At 34.9% G+C, this 19470-nt stretch overlaps 1 protein-coding gene across 1 annotated transcript; it reads left to right on the top strand.

Annotated features, from left to right (window-relative positions):
• Nucleotides 1-1039: 1039 nt before the first annotated feature.
• LOC143557864 (auxin-induced protein 15A-like) lies at nt 1040-1944 on the top strand. The gene has a single exon (XM_077046833.1). It carries the CDS (start codon nt 1595-1597, stop codon nt 1892-1894), a length of 300 nt encoding a protein of 99 aa, XP_076902948.1. The 5' UTR covers nt 1040-1594; the 3' UTR covers nt 1895-1944.
• The last annotated feature ends 17526 nt before the right edge of the window (nt 1945-19470 follow it).

Below are 19470 nucleotides of genomic sequence, written 5' to 3'. Positions count from 1 at the left end.
CGGAGGAACAGTTTGAGTACGACCATCCAATGGGTGGGCTAAACGTTCCATGTAGTGAAGACGTATTTGCTGATCTAGCATCACGTTGCGGTGCCTTGTGATGCTTTGTTTATCATATAACATTTTTGTAAAGAACATCAACTAGGATCTTACAATAATTTGTAAATAGAGATTCGTAACAATTTTTTGTGAAATTCAAATTTGGAGCAACCTCAAATTTATTGAACTACATATAACTTATTCTATAAGCAATGACCATTTGTATGAAATAAATATTTCACGTTCTTTAATTTTTGTAGGCTGAATTTTAACCAAATGTATATACAAAACCGGATAAATGTGTATATTATTACTTAAGGATCTGTCTTTTATTGAAAAAAATGATTGAAACAAAGGGAAAGAGTCATGCGGTAAAGGTACAATACACATATTTGTCATGCAATTGAAATCAATTACACTTTCATTCGTTGTGTTTGGTTCAGCAACCACAACGATTCATTGGTGCATCACAAACAATGTGGAATTCGATTGAGTTGGAGTTCAGGCTTGGATAGCCTAAGTTCAAATTATAAATGCTTGGTTAGCTGGAACGCATCGACCCGCAATACATATGTTTTACGTAAACCGCAATACACGGTTAAAAACGAAAAACAGGTTGTGTGGGTTATGTAAATTAATTAGCCTGGGCTCGCGAAACCCGTATACCTTTTGTCACTATTGGCATTACGGTTCATAGCTAGTCATTGATAATTTTCAATCTCAACCGTTATTCTAAACCTGATTATACAACTAATTAAGTCATTATTTCAAAGAAATTCACCATGTCTGCTTCTATGATCGTCGAATTTCTTGTACCTGGATTCACGAGTGTATGTGTTACGCGTTAAAGGTACCGAAAGATTAATTCTAGGTCTACGCAGACACAAATCATAAGCGTATAAAACACACCCTATAGAGTATATATATATATATATATATATATATATATATATATATATTTACGTTGCCGATTTCCATAGTCAGAGGTTATTGTGCTGAAATTTAACAGAACTGTCTCTTAATTATCAGTCCTTATCCTAATAACGTAGATACTCCTAATATATTTATAATTAAGGTCAATGGGTCCGTTATGTTGTAACCATGTCAGCTGAGTTTTAACAAATTGCTACGACAGGTTTGCCAAAATGTGAAATCCTAGCCTTAAACAGGTCACATTTGAACCACACAAAAAATTCATTATAGGTTATTCGGTTATAATGCGGAATGTCCTACATATTAAAGATTAGGCATCTAACATCAGACAGGGACCATAAGGGATTTCCTGTTGGATATATATTGTAACAGGTCGTTCGGGTTCATAAATGTCATTCAAATTATTTTGGGTCTTTTGGATAAAGAGAGACAATTCCATGTGAAGCTTCTTTCCAATCATGTGTCAATGTCTACTATCTTGTGCAACCAGCTGGCTATTTAAGCCATTCAGTATTTCAAAGCAAATCAACCACAACTTCCATACTCCAAAAACTCTTTTACCGAGTCATTTTTCTCCATCAACGACCTTCTTGTAGAAACACTACTAAACCTTCATATAGAAATGGCCATCTTTATGCCACGGATCACGCAAGCAAAACAGATTCTGAGACGATCATTCTTAAATGGAAGGAGTGCAGCAACACCCATGGACATTCCCAAAGGATATTTTGCTGTTTATGTCGGTGAACAAGAGAAAAGACGATTTCTGGTTCGCGTATCACTCTTAAGCCGGCCAGAATTTCAAGAACTACTGCAACTGGCGGAGGAACAGTTTGAGTACGACCATCCAATGGGTGGGCTAACCATTCCATGTAGTGAAGACGTATTTGCTTATCTAGCATCACGTTTCGGTGCCTTGTGATGCTTTATTTATCATATAACATTTTTGTAAAGAACATCAACTAGGATCTTACACATATTTGTAAATAGAGATCGTAACAATTTTTTATGAAATACAAATTTGGAGCAACCTCAAGTTTATTGAACTACATATAACTTATTCTATAAGCAATGACCATTTGGATGAAATACATATTTCACGTTCTTAAATTTTTGTAGGCTGAATTTTAACCAAATGTATATACAAAACCGGATAGATGTGTATATCATTACTTAAGGATCTGTTTTTTATTGAAAAAAATGATTGAAACAAAGGGAAAGAGTCATGTGGTAAAGGTACGATACACATATTAGTCATGCAATTGAAATCAATTACACTTTCATTCGTTGTGTTTGGTTCGGCAACCACAACGATTCATTGGTGCATCACAAACAATGTGGAATTCGATTGAGTTGGAGTTCAGGCTTGGATAGCCTAAGTTCAAATTAGAAATGCTTTGTTAGCTGGAACGCTTCGACCCGCTATACATATGTTTTACGTAAAATGCAATACACGGTTAAAAACGATAAACAGGTTGTGCGGGTTATGTGAACTAATTAGCCTGGGCTCGCGAAACCCGTATACCTTTTGTCACTATTGGCATTACGGTTCATAGCTAGTCATTGATAATTTTCAATCTCAACCGTTATTCTAAACCTGATTATACAACTAATTAAGTCTTTATTTCAAAGAAATTCAACATGTCTGCTTCTATGATCGTCGAATTTCTTGTACCTGGATTCACGAGTGTATGTGTTACGCGTTAAAGGTACTGAAAGATTATTTCTAGGTCTACGCAGACACAAATCATAAACGGATAAAACACACACTATCGAATATTATATATATATTTTTATGTTGCCGATTTCTATAGTCATAGGTTATTGTGCTGAAATTTAACAGAACTGTCTCTTAATTATCTATCCTTATCCTAATAACGTAGATACTCCTAATATATTTATAATTAAGGTCAATGTGTCCTTTTTGTTGTAACCATGTCAGCTGACTTTTAACAAATTGCTACGGCAGGTTTACCAAAATGTGAAATCTTAGCTTTAAACAGATCACATTTGAACCACAGAAAAAATTCATTATAGGTTATTTGGTTATAATGCGGAATGTACTGCCTATTAAAGATTTGGCATCTAACATCAGACAGGGACCATAAGGTATTTCCTGTTGGATATATATTGTAACAGGTCGTTCGGGTTCATAAATGCCATTCAAATTATTTTGGGTCTTTTCGATAAAGAGAGACAATTCCATGTGAAGCTTCTTTCCAATCATGTGTCAATGTCTACTATCTTGTGTAATCAGCTGGCTATTTAAGCCATTAAGTATTTTCAAGCAAATCAACCACAACTTCCACACTCCAAAAAGTCTTTTACCAGTCATTTTTCTCCATCAACGACCTTCTTGTAGAAACACTACTAAACCTTCATATAGAAATGGCCATCTATTACGCTTGTAACACGCTTATGTACAAAAACATATATAAATATTATAATACGCTAGTAACATGCTTATGTACAAGAATCAATTGTTGAGACAAGTTAGACAGACGTTTGTTTGAATTGACTTTAACATGATTCAAAAAGTTTAATTCTAAAACATACTAATTTGGATACCACGCCTTCATCAATAGCATTCTTGTATGCTCCTTATTTGTCCTTGATTGCTTTCATCAATATTAATGCACGGCCGGGGATCTCATGCGGTTCAATTTCCTTCTTTTTGACCTTGTAAAATATTCAAGAGAAGGCATTAGACACATAACCAACAAATCATTGAACTAGAGAGTGAGGTGATTACCAGTTTCTCTCGAAGGTAGGTATAACCCCCCTCGTCCCATGGGTTGATCAAAAACATTCTTTGATCGAGCTCCCTTTGTTGAAGCCTAGTGTTTCTTCAACCACACATTTAATTATATTTAAAAAAAAACATAAACTTCTCTGATAGTGTAGAGGATTTAAACCTTCTCTGATAGTGTGTACTCAACGAAGCGATCCAGACTTCTTTCCTGATCATCGTCCTGTGTCCCTTGGGTATCGCCTTCAGCTTTAGAGATTTACCGATGTTCGGCATAATGTATTTGGCATACACTTTTCTTCGGAAATTCCAAGGAAGGTGTCCGAGCCGATTCATCACAAAAGGCCCGTGACACGCCTCAATCTCAAAATATTTCTGCATAATATAATACAGTAAAGGTAAATTACTTCTCAAAATATAAAATGCACAAATAAAAATTAAGAATAACCGTTATTTGTTCCCACAGTTTATCTTTAAGCTCCTTTGTGACATCCCTCCAACTTAAATGTCTCAAGCCAACTATTTCCCTTACAACATCCCATAAAAAACTTGCAAACTTTGATCTGGTTTGGCCAGTGAACCTACCCAGATTATCAAACTCCACTGCCAGTCTGACACCACCAGAGTTTTCATAATCGGTACGTAGCTTAGGTAACCTCGTCAACCCCTTGTAGGTTTTTCGGAGTAGCCAAACTGTTGATGGGTTCGATCGCCATCGTCGCTATATCATCGTCGTTGGCTTCGTCGCTGGAGTAGCCTTCAGTGTCGTAGTGTCGTCTGATTGAGCGCCGTCATCGTCGTTGGGTTCATCATCGGAGTATAAAACATGTTCTTCTTCGATTGTTTGATCTATAAGCTTCATCTTCGATTGTTTTTTCTAGAGTAGCCTTCAGTGTTGTCTGATTTGTGGAGTGGAAAAGTTTTTTAATAATTTAGAGTGTAATTTGATTTTTGGAGTGTTAAATAATTTGGAGTTTTTGAATATTTGGAGCCAATTTGGAGATTTTTGAGTTTTGCCTCCCTTTTAGTTAAAAACCAATAGATTATTGGCATAGTTTCTATGCTAGAGAACCTGTGGCTAAAAATAGACACTTTGACAGTAGATGGTTTTGAATATAAATTAAAGGGGATAAGCGTGTTACTAGAGGATTAGGATATTTATATATGGTTTTGTACATTAGCGTGTTACAAGCGTAATAGACTCGTTTGAACAAATATATAACATATTTTAACCTAATCGTTTACAAAGTGTTTTTTGTTTTATTTTTAGATTTAACAAAATGTTGTTTACGATTTAATAAGCATATCACAAGTGTTTTTAACAAAGAAAGAGATAGCCATTAGATGATTCAAAAAAACATTTTAAGATAATCCATAATTACCATTCATCAACAGATGTCATACAAAAAGTACCATTAATTACAATACATCATAAAAAACAAGAAGAGAGAAGCTAGCATCACCATCACTCCGCCTTGTCCACAGTCTCCGACCCATCTCCTTAAAACTCATGTTGGTTGACACCGTAGTTAGAGTCCCACACACTGAGTCGTAGCATGTTGTTTCAGATAATCAACAGCCTTTGATTTTGTCTGGTTCCATCAACATGAGTTTACATGAGTCGACGGTCTTTGATTTTTCAAATGTGAGTCTAGCCCTAATCTCTTCCACTGTCTTCAACAAAGTGTCGCCTTTCTCCTCAATATTCATCATTGCTTTCACCATGTTCTTCACGGTTTTGTCACAAGAATACAGTTTTATTATCTTTTTGAAAATGTTAGTGTGGTTGAATAACAAATTAGATGTTACAATATATAGACCTAAAATTTAATTTTTGGTAGTTGAGACAATAATTTAATGTAGTTAAGTTTTGTAGCCTATCTAGTAAGATATAGTTTAATTAAAGCGTAATACAAGCGTGAGCAGCAGGTTTTTTAAATTTTAATTAACTTGAATGTAGGTTATCATTACATAAATATTTTTCCAAGATTTTTGACAGCTGAGTAGGTATAGATGTAATTATGTTCCTAAATTAATTTTGACAAGTGTATAATATAGAAATATTTTTCCTAATTTTGGCAGGTGATATAAATCTAATTAATCTCTAGTATAAAAAAACATATGAGACACCCTTTTGTTTTTTTATTGCAGAGTTACTATTTGCTTACATATTAATTGTTTGGTCCATGAGCCTTTTGGTTATATATACTACACCACATTTGTAAAGCTCATATACCTACATAATTTTAATTTTTTTTTTTAGTTAATAATGGATTGCTCGTCATCATCCACATCCTACGAGGATGTCCTCAGGAGGCAAATTGAGGATCAAATCGAGGCAGATAAAGCTTGTCCGGAAACTCTTACTGAAGAATTTGTAAAGACTAGCAACAACTTGGATGCGAGGGATGTCATTGCAAAAGTTCTTACTCGAATGCCCGCTAGTACTATCCGAGATCTTGATGTTTTGTTTATGGTTGATGTAGGACAGAGAGAGCTTGACCAGTAAAAACGTTTGGGCAAGGAAATCTTGCACTGAATTGCTCAATGGAATTGAAGTTGAAGTTTCTTATGTCACTCAGAGATTAGTAATAATAAAATTTGTATGTTTGTGATGGTATGTTTGTATGTGTGCTTTGGTAATAATAAAATTTTTATGTTTGTGTTAAAACATTGATTCAACATGTAACATTACAAAGTGGTAACCGAAAACTAAAGATCTCCATATCTAACAAGTATCTTAAAGTATATAGCAATTAGTTTTGAAATCATTTAAATTTTTTGTTGCCTTTTCTTAAGTTCAGGAATCAACTCTTCTTCGGTTAAAGTAGTGTTGTTATTTTCATGGAATACCTGTGCTTTCTTGATAAGAGTATTTCTAATTTGATTTACATCCGAGAGGAGGATTTTGCACAAATACTTTAACCTCAACCTATTTAGCTGTTTTTGTTGTTTAAGGTCTTCCTTGCCAAAATTACACCCCCATGGTCTCTTCCCATCATATTTCTCCATGTGTCTCATAGCAAAAATACCACAATCTATTCCATTATTTATTGTTCTCCATGTCATCTTCAATCTATTGATTGTTGCTACTTGGATTTGCTGAGTAATGGGGTGTTTGGTTGTATTAAGATACATGCAAAAGACGTTTCTCTAAACAAAATAGAAAGTAATTTAAGTATTTTGACAATTTTTATAACAGGTATGTATGTTTTTTGGGTTAAAGGTATATGTTTACCGGAGTCTTTCCGTATCTTTCTTCAAAATTCTCTCCAATTTCTTTAATTTGTCTTCTAAGCTTTTAAACTTTGCATCAGCTGGTATTTCTTTATTTGCACTCTTGTCAGGTAATTCTATCACTTCTGTTTGAAGATTGAAGGTAACAACAAAGAAATGATCGTGATGTAGAATTGGCACGAGCACTATAGCCACCTCCTTAAGTGATATGATTCCAAAAATTGCCATTTGTTTTTCGACGTTGTCTGAAAACACATCCAGTCTTTCTTTATCTGTGTAACCCCTTGACTCAACATAGTCTTTCTTTATCTGTGTAACCCCTTGACTCAACACAATGGTCACTTGTATGTATAATAATTAAAATGCAGATGATTAAGCGTTTATTGAGCGTTTGATAATAGTACAAAGAAAGTAGATTAATTTGTACCTGCACAGTGCTTGAAGCAAAGAATCTGAACGATGATGTTGCAGATTTTTTCTTTTCTTCATAGTTCATTAGTTCGATGAATGCATCCACTGCATTGGTGGTTATATAAATGCCAGGACAGTAGCTTTCAAAGATCGCCTTGAACGATTCTGTGTGAGTGGACTTGTATACCTCCTCCCAAATGTCTTCAAGACAAAAAATATATATACTCTGAAATTATTTATTCATCTTCTGTGACACTAGTGGATACGTCAACCTCTCTCATAAGATATGGAGATTTCAGTGTAATGAGGTTATCACTAGTTGACAATCCGGTGTCAAGTGTCAAACATAAAACAACTCATTTTAAATTTGACTGAAAATAATTGCAACTATAATAAAATACCTTCAACCCCTTTTGTTTTTTATTTATAGTTAAATACCGTCTTTAGCCCACCAACCACTGTATTAAAAAATTTATCAATATCTGTGCATGAGACATTGTTTTCTTAACCTGCATCACCTACATCATTTTTTACGACAGCCAAAGATGTAATATGTTCAAAATAACAGTCTAAGCGTTTTATGAGTGTTTTTAACTGTGATTATGATTAAGCTGGTACATATACCTTTTTGAGTAGCCACTGGATCACCAACACCAACACCAACATCTGAATCAACTGTATCACACAGATATAATAAGTTTAAAATAACAGCATAAGCGTTTTATGAGTGTTTTAATTATAATTATAATTAATTTAGTCGAGATACCTTTTTTAGCAGCCACTGGACCACCAACACCAACATCTGAATTAACAACATAACATAGATGTAATAAGTTTAAAATAACAGCATAAGCGTTTTATGAGCGTTTTAACTATACTTATAATTAATTTAGCCCAAATACCTTTTTGAGCAGCCACTGGACCACCAACACCAATATCTGAATCAACTGAATCTATTGTTGCAGCTGTATAAGTATTGGGATCTTTCAACTTAAACAAAAATAGTTTTGAAATGGGAAAGAGAAACTTGAAAGAAGAAATTATAATTTTTTTCTCACCTAAATTAATGAGTGATAAGGGTTTTATGGTGTCAGTTTCTTGTGTTTAGGGACCACGTTATTAGTGAATCGGTTTTCACATTCACAACATCTAGCAAAGATATTGTGATTTGGTGGATGTCTGTCCTTTTCTTGACGGACCAACTCGTTGATCTCTGAGCAAATTTTATCAAATTTCTTCAACTTGTTATCCATTGCCTTATTCCAAGACTGTATAAAGAAAATATAGTTATTGTTAATTAAAAAACATTTTCAACTTATCCCAGCCAGAGTTAAATAATAGTCAACCAGCTCCTAGGTGTGTGTTCCCAATGGCATTTGCAAACTTAAAGTTAAATAAACGCTTACATAATCATCCAAATCTTGTTCAGCTGTTTGATCGGCATTATCTGTTTCAGATGCACTTTGACCATCTGTTTTTTATTATTGTAACATCCCAAATTTCTCATAAGCTGAATGTCTCCCGTTGTAGAGTTGTGAAATAAATTCCGGGTTCGTTTGTGTGTCCAAGGGCCTCTTGGTAATTTTTATAAGTTAATGTATTCTAGTTTCGGAGCAAGGAAGACATATTTCAAGTGTAGGGGCCAGTTGTTAAACTTTGATATAAAAAAAAACCCTAAGCCCTCCCCTCCGTTGTCTTTTTCCGATCGGCAGCAAGAAGCCCCCACTTCTCTTTGTTTTTTATTGAATAAAATCGATTCCAAGCTTTGGGAGGTCAACTAAGGTGTGCACTAATCTCACATAATCTCGTTTCATTCATATGTGGCCTCCTTGATGATCAACTGCTTCGGTTTTCAATCTAGGGCCAGAACCGGACATCTTTCAATTGACCCGCTTCCCGAGGTCAAAATTTGGAGATTTTGGTGTCAAAAGTTTCCCAGGTATGTCTAGTATATCATACTAAAATTTCGTGATCATTGGAGTTGGTTTGATAGGTCTATTGTTAAAAACCGATTTCTAGGGTTCTTGAGTGTCGAAATCGGTAATTGTTGTGTTTCGGGTGTTGAGTGAAAGGATGGTCGACCCGATCAGTTTGAGGAGTCTCATGTTAGTATTTGAACAGTAGGAAAATTATTTTTTTGGTCTTATGGGCTGGTTTGGTTGATGATACCTTAATCGTTTTGGAAGAGCGCGTAAAATCAGTTAATTGTTAATTAATGTGGAAATTGATGAGATTTCAAACCCTATCAACTCAGGTAGTTAAATATTAATGGGTATGATGTAAGGATGTCAAATTATATCCAAATGGGGCTGGTTTGGTTGGTGGTTGGTTAATCGGTTCGTTAACGCACGAATTCGACTCGTTTAACGTAAAACGGGCATAGTTTGGGAATCGTTGGTGTTGTTTTATTGTAAAGGGAGTTTTGGGTAATTCAATGACTCTGGGCTGATGTAAATGGAATATGAATGTTGGGTGAGGACATGGGCAATTCAAGCCCATTAGGTTATCTCGTAGAATAATCGAGTCGACGCGATCTAGTTAGTGAATGTTGTGTAATTCGTTTCAGGAGTTTGATCTGTGAGTGGTTAGCTAGAGGATTTGGTTGTGATATTTGCGTGGTTCGTTTCAGGTGAGTTTCATGATGCCTTTTTTTAACTGTTTTAAGTTTCGGGCTAGCATACACGTTTTATGACGATTTTACCCTTTTGAAGCATTTGAATGATATTGCATAGTTATGTTATTTTTACTATCTATGCTTGTAAGTTTGTATGTTTGATGTTGTTGTCTGTGTATGTGTGTGTGTGGCCACCACGTGAATGTTTTTGTTAAGCCGTGACCAGATCAAATGTGAATGTAAAAAATTCTTTGATTTCCTTGTTGGGGTTAAGGTGAATGTGTTCCAGGACAGGAAGTACTGTTCTTGGGGCGAATGAATGTAAATCCCCTAACAGTTTATCTGTCCTTGGGGTGAAGGTTATTCGAGTCCTTAACTTTGTGTTTTGGACTTGATGGAATATGACCCGTGTTACGTGCTTGACTGAGGAAAGTTTATTTATTGATTTATGGATGTTATTTATGTATTATTATGATGTTATTTATATATCATTATGAAAGTCGTAAGTTAAACACCCTGGTTGGTCTTTAAATATTTTGATGATTAAAACATGAACTCACTCAGCTCAAGCTGACTTTCAATGTATGTTAGAATGATTTTTCAGGTTGCACGTGGATGGGATTACTGCTTAAGACTACCCGTGATCTCGAGACAGTTCTAGTCGAAGCCCATGTTTATTTTTAATGATTAAGACAACCATGGATGACTTTTTCTTGTCTTAAAAATAAATAATGTTTGAATGTTTTGTTGAAATTTCCGCTGCAAGAATACTCTGTAATGAAATATTGGATTTAAAAAACCAGTTTAACCTTTATTTTTGGATATGTTAGAAATGATTACCAACTGTAGGACTCCCAAATTTCAGGGTCTTACAATTATATATAATGTTGTTATATAAACGTTGCATTACATGAAATACATATAGAAATAAGAGTTATGAGAGTTTTTTAGAAGTAAATAGCAAGTTTCTCACCATGTTCTTGTTTCTCCTCAGCTGTAGTGTTTTCTTCAACTCCAGGCTTACCGGCAGATGCATCATCATATGTACCACCACATGCAGTCTCATCAAGCACCTTCCCGGCAGCACTAATTGTCACAGGAGCAGTAAGCAGCCGCCGCAGCAACAGTCTCATCAAGTTCCTTCCTGGCAGCACTAACTGTCACAGCAGCAGTATCAGCAACAGCCGCATCAGCAGTCTCATCAAGTCCCTTCCCGGTAGCACTAACGGTCACAGCAGCATGACCAGCAGCAGTCGCATCAATCCCCTTCCCGTCAACACTAAATGTCACAGCAACAACAGCAGCAACCTCATCTTCACCATTTCCATCTTCTTCTTCCATCTTATTATACAAGTATTTTTCCATCTTATTAAGATTAGTTGTTGTTATGTAGTTGACTGTTGGCGTTGTGACGGGAGTCCCAAATGGACCATATTTTATCAGGTATTCATGCGTGTAAAGCATCACAAGGAAGGTGATTGGACCGTTGTATTGAGCGTTGATATCTCTCCGGTCTGAATTTATCATTTTCAAGTTTTCAATAACATAGCTGCACCGGTCCATATTTAGAATATCTGAGGTTTTATCAATTGCGGTGATGAATCGTTGACTGACTGTTGTTGATTTTGTCATAAATCATATACAGGTGTTGAACAACACAAGGAAATTATCTTATACAGTTCACCAACTCCTTGATCCGCGGTCAGTTTCTCTCTCACATGCTTTATATTTATTCTCTCTCGAGTCGGGAATTGATTTTTGAACAAATCTGTAGTAACATCTTTCTCCAATCTTAGATTGGTCTACTCTTGTCTAAAACAGGAATCTTACCCATCGGTATCCCAAACACTTCATGTACTTTTTGTGGTGTTATCTTAATAACACCGCTCCCAATGTTCAATTCATTTAAACGGTTATTATAGTTAATGAGCAACCAATATCCCAAAGTTGTTCGAGTTTGGGTTACTTGAAATCTTAACATTGACCCGAAACCCATTTCTTCTAGACAAGTTTTTTGGGTAGGGTCATTGCCTTCATTGTATCAACAATATTATAAGGTACACACCTATTCTTCAATTTTTTGTCTACAAATTCAACAAAAGGTTTTCTTGATGTCCTCTCGGCTGGCTTCTTTTCTTTAATGGCTTTCTTTTTGGACGTTGAAAGTCCGGGTCAGAGGTGTTGTGTTCCACCTATTTCCGCTTTGACAACAACCTGTCGATTTTTGTGTTAAGGTCTGAATCAGAGTCTGCTTCCACAACATGTTTTGTTTTCACCTTTTTCACCACCGGAGCAACTTTTTTATTCTTCCTTTTATCTGTATTTTCATCTCTCTTCTCGTTTAGTCTTCCTTTTTCACCACATGCTTTATCAGTCTTGTTTTGTTCAACAACTGAATCACATACATACAATAAAACATGGGGGTAGGGGATAACAACACGAATCACAAGTAAACAGAAAACGCTTCTCAAACATCAGATTGATAATTCCCATACCAAAGCCATAACACGCTTAGCATACGCTTATAACATGCTTTAATATTACACATAGCTTTTAAAAAAACAAAGATATGTATTACAACAACAACAAGCTTATAAAACGCTTTAATACATGATGGTAGCTTTACATAAGATGCTTTAAACAAATGCTTTGCAAAACTCAATTACTGATGCTTAAATTCACAGCGGTTACATTTTAAGAATAATTAAACCTAAAACGCTAAAAAAATCATAAATTAACACCTGTTCCATCTTTATTCCGAGACCTATCCTGCTTGTGCTTCGTCCTTGGTTCCGTTCCAGAAGTAGATGAGTTAGGGTTCTTCATTTTCTCCTTATGTTTGTAGTTGTGCTTCTTCTTCCCAATTACTGATGCTTGTGCTTCGACCTTGTGCTTCATAGTAGAAACGAATCGTAGACAGTTTTAAGGAATATTAACTTACGAGGATGTGCTTCACAGTTGAATTTTGGGAATAATTATAGCCGTTGGGGATTAATGATTTGACCCTTTTAAAAGAAGCTGATGCGCGTGCTTTTAAATTTTAATCGTACGGTTAGGGATTATTGTACATTATAAAAAAATATATAATATTAGTGGTGGTGGTGGGTTCAGGTGGTCATGATGGTGGTGGACGGTGGCGGAGGTGTGGTGGTTCATGGTGGCGGATGTGTGGTGGTGGTGGGTGTTGGGTGGTGGTGGCAGAGGTCGGTGATGGTGGTGGCGATGGTGTGGTGGGTGGTGGTGATGGCGGAGGTGTGGTGGGTGGTGGTGGTGGGTGGTTTGTGGTGTGTGGTTAGTGGTTGGTGCTGGAGGTCGTTGTGGTTGGTTGCAGTGGTTGTGGCGAATGAGGGCAGTAGATGGTGGCAGTAGGTGGTGTGTAGTATGATTAGGGGTGTCCATCGAATCGAATAACTAATTTTCAAGTTAATCGAATCGAATAATTCGAATAATTTATTTTTTGCTGGTATTCGTATTCGATTCGTATTCGTTTAAAAGTTGGATTATTCTATTCGTATTCGTATTCGTATTACATCCCATATTCTAAATTCGATTCTATTCATATTTGAAACTCGAATTTGAATCATGAATTCGTATTCGATTACTATACTAGAATACGAATTGAATCGAATTCGAATCGAGTCGAATTTTGAATGTTTCGAATTCGAATCAAATTTTGAACACCCCTAGGGTGTTTGAAGATTTGTAATCCATGAGACGATGACGGTGCTATCCCGTATGATGACCATGATGATTGGCCCAATTATGACGACGACGAAGCTAATATAATGATACCCACATGAATACATGGATATGACAACCTGGGTTGGTGGTGATTATCATAATGATGATGCTAACCTATATGGTGCGTTTTGTTTACGCTAACCCATACGATGACCACTATAGCTCGTACGATGATCATGACGTCTATGATGATGATCACACATATATATGATGATGATCAATTATAGGTACCTATATGACAATACGCCACACAGACGCGTGCGCGCGCGCATATATATATATATATGTTGATGATGGTGACACCGATGTGTAATGACATGTAACCCGTATGATCGACGACGACCATGATAACGTATAAAATGGTCATACTAATGGTAGCCGTACAGATGATGTCGTTTGATTACGACAACAATTCATAAGATGGTGCCGACAGTGATCGCTAATATTGGGCGTTTTGTTTACGGTAACCCATTCGATGCTGACTACATCCCATACATGGCAATAGGTCATATATATGTTGGTGTTGATGATGCTGTTGACGATGATGATGACACTGATAACGAGATATATGTTACCCGTATGATCGACGCCGACTACGATAGCCTATACAATGACCACGTTGATTACCCGCACGTCTGATGATGATGCCATTTCATGGTGATGGTGATCGATAATTATGATGATGATAACCACTATAACACATGATGATAATGATTATAACTTTATGCTGTTCATCATCATCATAACACATATAGTGATGATGATAACCTAGAAGATGATAATGATACAAAACTACACACTTATTCATTATGATATGATAACACTAGAATGTTTTGAGCTTCTCTATTACGAAGTTGTAAATCTTATCCAGAAAATCTTACTAATGCTTAAGATAAGATAGTTCAATAATGGATAAAATTTTAATTTTATTTAAAAAATACGATTTTTTAAACGAATTCAATTTTTAACGAAATTTATGCCGGAATGTTCATAAAAAAAACTAAGTAAGACTATGTTTTTATACTATTTTTTAAAAAAGTTAAATATAATAAGTTATAAAACAAAAACCAATATATATATATATATAATTAAATGTGTAGAAAAAAATAGAAAAATAAAATAAAAATTCAAACCAATCTCAATTTTAAAATAAAAATTCAAACCAATCTCAATCTTACAATTTCAAACCATTGATAAAACCCATTTCCTAACTTCATAACCCTAAATCGAGTGCTAATTTTCTAACTTCGCTTTCTGGTAAGAAGTTAATGTAATTCGTATTTACTGTGATTTATGTAGTCAATCATATTCGTAGACATCGCTTATCCTGGTTAATTTGTTCTGAACATACAGACTCGTCTAACATAAAAATGCCACGTCTCAATAATGAGTTAAGTTCATGGTAGATATCGACAGCGATTCCATGAATAGGATGGCATGTTAATGTTATCAACAAATTTTTTTTATGAAACACTTTACAGTTTTGCAACATATACATTCTAAGAACATTTTTTGTGTTACTTATAGCTCATTCCTAAAGTTGTTCAACCAATGTTTGCTGACATGAAATAGAATACCGGCTGTTGTTTGATTTATGATCAAAGTGGTAGAACATTTTCTATAGTTATAATAAAGTATTTGATGACTTTTATTTTGGAACCGGTTGGACTGAATTAATCAGAGAATGTTGTATAGAAGCCGGAACATATGTTGTTTTTGAGCTTAAGTCAGTATCTATGTTGAATATGTTTACTTTCAAAAGAAACGTAAATGATCAATCCGGTACTATGATATGTATTCCAGTCAGAAACCGACACGTCCATTACTTGGTAAGTTTTAATTTATGTTTTTAATGATTGTTTCCAAATTCAAATGTCTATTAATTAACATGTTTAACAGGATTACTCTGAGTGTTACGTGATTCAAGAATTTGGTGAAAATCAAATGAATTTGCTTTTCGAGCTTATTGCTCCATATAGATTTATGTTTAAAGTTGCATGTCTTTGGGATGGAATGGGTTGTAGGCTAGAGGGTGGATGGATTGAGGTTTTTAAACAAACCAACTTGAAAGGTGGTTCGTTTGTTGTGTTTGAAATCATATCAGATATTACATTTCATATTAATGTCTTTCATGAAGATGGTATAGAATTTATCCTTCCTGGTCCAGATCAGCTGTTTCTCAACTATTAATTAAGCAATCAAGGTAGTTCCTCCCAAAACCCAATATATCTTGAAGAGCAAAATTATGACTCTAAAATCGTGTTCCACATAAACGTCACCAAGAAATTGGTAAATTGAATTTTTAAATTTCTTTTTTATTTACAAGTATATTCGTTTAAGTTTTAACAATATCATCTCAACTTTATAATATATTTGAAATTTGCCTTTCACAACGTCTTCCGTGTCACATTGCTACCAAGATTGATGCCTATGATGGAATGCTAATCACTTTGGTCAATCCCGAAGGTCGTAAAAAAATGAAACTTCATGGTGAAGTGTCGGAACTGAAATTCAGATATTGTTTACCAAAATGGAAAATTTTCAAGGAGGAAAATGAATTACAGATTGGTGATAAGTGCATATTTGAATATGACATCAATTAAGGTACTTTGTTAGTTTCAAAAGTTGATTAGTGCAAGAATGCGCGTTGTGTTTGGTGATTTTTGGAACATTCGTGATTTGGTGACTTTGGGAAACATTTGTGATTTGGTGACATTTGTGATTTTTGGAACATTTGTTATTTTCATGTTTAGATGGTTGTATTGATACATATTTTAGTTTATTGTTTTGAATGTTGGTTGGTTAATTTTTAAATGCTATACTTTTATAGTTTCTTGTAACATCTATTTTGTTATTCACTTTTCTTTTGTTTCTCTCTTCTTTTGTTTCATGGGATGTATTGTAATGGTGCCTTTTGTATGAATACTTTTAAATAATTGTAATTATTGAGTATCTTAAAACAAATAGTAAAAACAAAAAACACTTTGTTAAAAACGCTTGTGATACGCTTATTAAATCGTAAACCACACTTTGTTAAATCTAAAAATACGCCTGAAATAGCGTCGTATATCGAGTAAATATTACTAACATATATACTCTAAATTATATATATATATATATATATATATATATATATATATATATTTATTCACAATATATTATACTCCTACTTGCAAACAACACAAGACCTCTTTGAAAAACCAAATGCCTGGTAAACGAAAAGCATTGCTGGAGAAGGAGCATACTTTAAAGTTTGGTGACTGGTTACGCGACAAGGTAGATCAATTTATTAAGTCTTCTATAATTTTTAAAAATCATTTATAGTTTCTGCAATGTTGGTGAAGAATCTAATCATTGTAATGAAATTCAGGTTAAAAGAGAGCTAGCGGGCTCCCTATGTTCTATATCGGAAACCGTAAAGTGGATTGCACACGGAGCATACTGCAACGTGTACAAATACGACTCATACGACATCAACGGTTTTGAATTTCGTACAAAATCTCATGATGGTAGAGTTTACCAAAATAGCGGGGTTGGTGTAGAGGCGGATGACATGCACATCAAAAAAGACGTGGTGACGTATGGACAAAACTTTTATTTTGGGGTTTTTCAAGAGATATGGGTCCTATTTATCATACTAAAAGAATTCCGGTCTTCATGTGCCGATGTAACGATTCCGACGAAACCAGGTATACCCTAACCGAAGGACGTTAGTTACGTTATATGTAATGTCGGATACATGAGTTACCATGGTAATTATACGAGAATACATGGTTCATTGTATTGATTGTACGTGAATATATAATTCACCGTATTGAATATGCGATCAAACGATCGATAGTTATTGAAACCCGAATGAATCGAGGGTTCAATTATAGACGAGATATATGATATTTGGTGATGTTACGAAGTATTAAAGCTTCGGGATAAGTGGATTAAAGCACAGAAAAAGGATTTCGATTTAATAGTACGTCGGTACGTTAAACGAAACCTTTAATACCAAACCGAGCAAGAGACGATCGATCAAGCCGAAAAAGATGCGTAATAACTAATAATATGACGTTTTAAGTCAATAAATGTCATGGTTTAAGTTTTTTAAAGTAGTTTTATATAAATTTTATTTTTAAGCCGAAAAACGACCGTTTTGGCCTCGTTGTAAGCCGAATTAAACGGTTAACTGAGAAACGAACTGAACCAGATTATCCAAAACATTATCCGGATTGCGGATATCCAAATAAGTGGCCAAAAATGGACTTGTGGGACCCACCCCATCCATCCCTTTAGTCCGATCGGACTCCATCTCCACAAAACACATTTCATTTTCTTTTTTCACAAACCCAACTCAACATTCTTCATTCCTCTCAAGTTCATAATCCAAAAACCGACAATTCTAGCAAGAATAACGAGGTAATGATCGTGATATATACGTGTTTATCTTCGTTTCTTGAGTTTTCTTTCAAGAAAATGAGGTTTCCAAGTGAAAAAGGGTGAAAAACCGAGATGGAACCGATTCTTGCATGATCAAGTGATGTATACGGGTTATACAAAGGATCTTGGTCCAAGAAATGAGTTAAACGAATCAAAAACGAACTTTTACGGTTAAATCTTTGTTTTGGTATCATAACCGTAACCATGAAAGAAATGGCTTGATCGTGAGTGTAACTTGCTTGGTATTGTGGTATGTTGTTTGTAGGCTCTGTGTTTAGTGGTAGATAAGGCGGAAAGACGAGTTTGTAGCTTGTAGTGGCGGAAAACGAAAGGTATATTCGGTTTATGTGGGTGTTTGTGTTTTTGGACAGATTGTTGGTCGTTTAGAGTTAGGTCATGAAATTTTTCAGGGATGTTCTACACATGAAAATATGAGTTCTGTGAATTTTTGGTAATTTTTGAATAAAGGATGAATATTTGGTGAATTTAATGCTCGGTTTTGGCCAAAAATGGTGAAAAATAGTTAAATATCATGAAAAATTCTAGAAAATTGCAGAAAATCTTTTCATATCATGTACAAGTCACACCCAAAATTTGAGGTCCGTTGGAGAAGTCTAAGTAGGCTTTTCGGTTAAACGAGTTCTAGGGATTTCTAGCTCGGTTTTGGTAAAAAGGGGATGTAAAAGAAGATTTTGGTTCTGGAAAAATTACAGGGGACTATTCGGATGGCAGGGGACATCCAGGAAAAATTTGGGATTTTTCTAAGATCGTTTGGTATTTACGACATATTTAGTGTTTAAATGGTGTTTAAAAATAGATAGATAAATTTTAAATATAAGAATTAATTCTGGAAATATTTTTATAAAATTACCCACTGTTAAAAAGTGATTTGGGCAAAATTTCAAGATCCGAGAGTAAACGGATAATTAATCGTGCTAATTATCAAACTTTTAAAGTTAAAACGCGTAAACCGGTGAAGTTCGCTTAAGCGAGCTGACTGGTGTATAAAAACCTTAAAAATGGACTATTTTCATATAATTGAGTTAAACAAGTAAAAATGAATCATCGAAAATAAGTCGGATGATTTGGGTATTTTTAACCGATTTTAACGGTTTTCGGTACGCCAAAGACGGAAACGAGTCCCGCGGCCAATCGGAACGTCTAAACCGAGCTATAATTTCACATCTTTAATTAAATTATCAGTCAACCACTATTTTCGGGTCGTGTGTGACCAAACTCATTTTTGAAACATAAAAACGGATAACCGTGCTAGGCACGCAAATCGAGAAAAACGACTAATAGTAATTGTGACCATGGA

The sequence above is a fragment of the Bidens hawaiensis genome, unplaced genomic scaffold (genome assembly GCF_021521415.1).
Source record: "Bidens hawaiensis isolate Kalapana, Puna unplaced genomic scaffold, B.hawaiensis_p1.1 tig00019208_1, whole genome shotgun sequence".
Classification (NCBI taxonomy): Eukaryota; Viridiplantae; Streptophyta; class Magnoliopsida; order Asterales; family Asteraceae; genus Bidens; species Bidens hawaiensis.
This window is presented reverse-complemented; position numbering and strand designations above follow the sequence as displayed.

What these genes read in the sequence shown, in the direction of transcription:
- LOC143557864 (XM_077046833.1), top strand. Translation starts at nt 1,595, where the DNA reads ATGGCCATCTTTATGCCACGGATCACGCAAGCAAAACAGATTCTGAGA.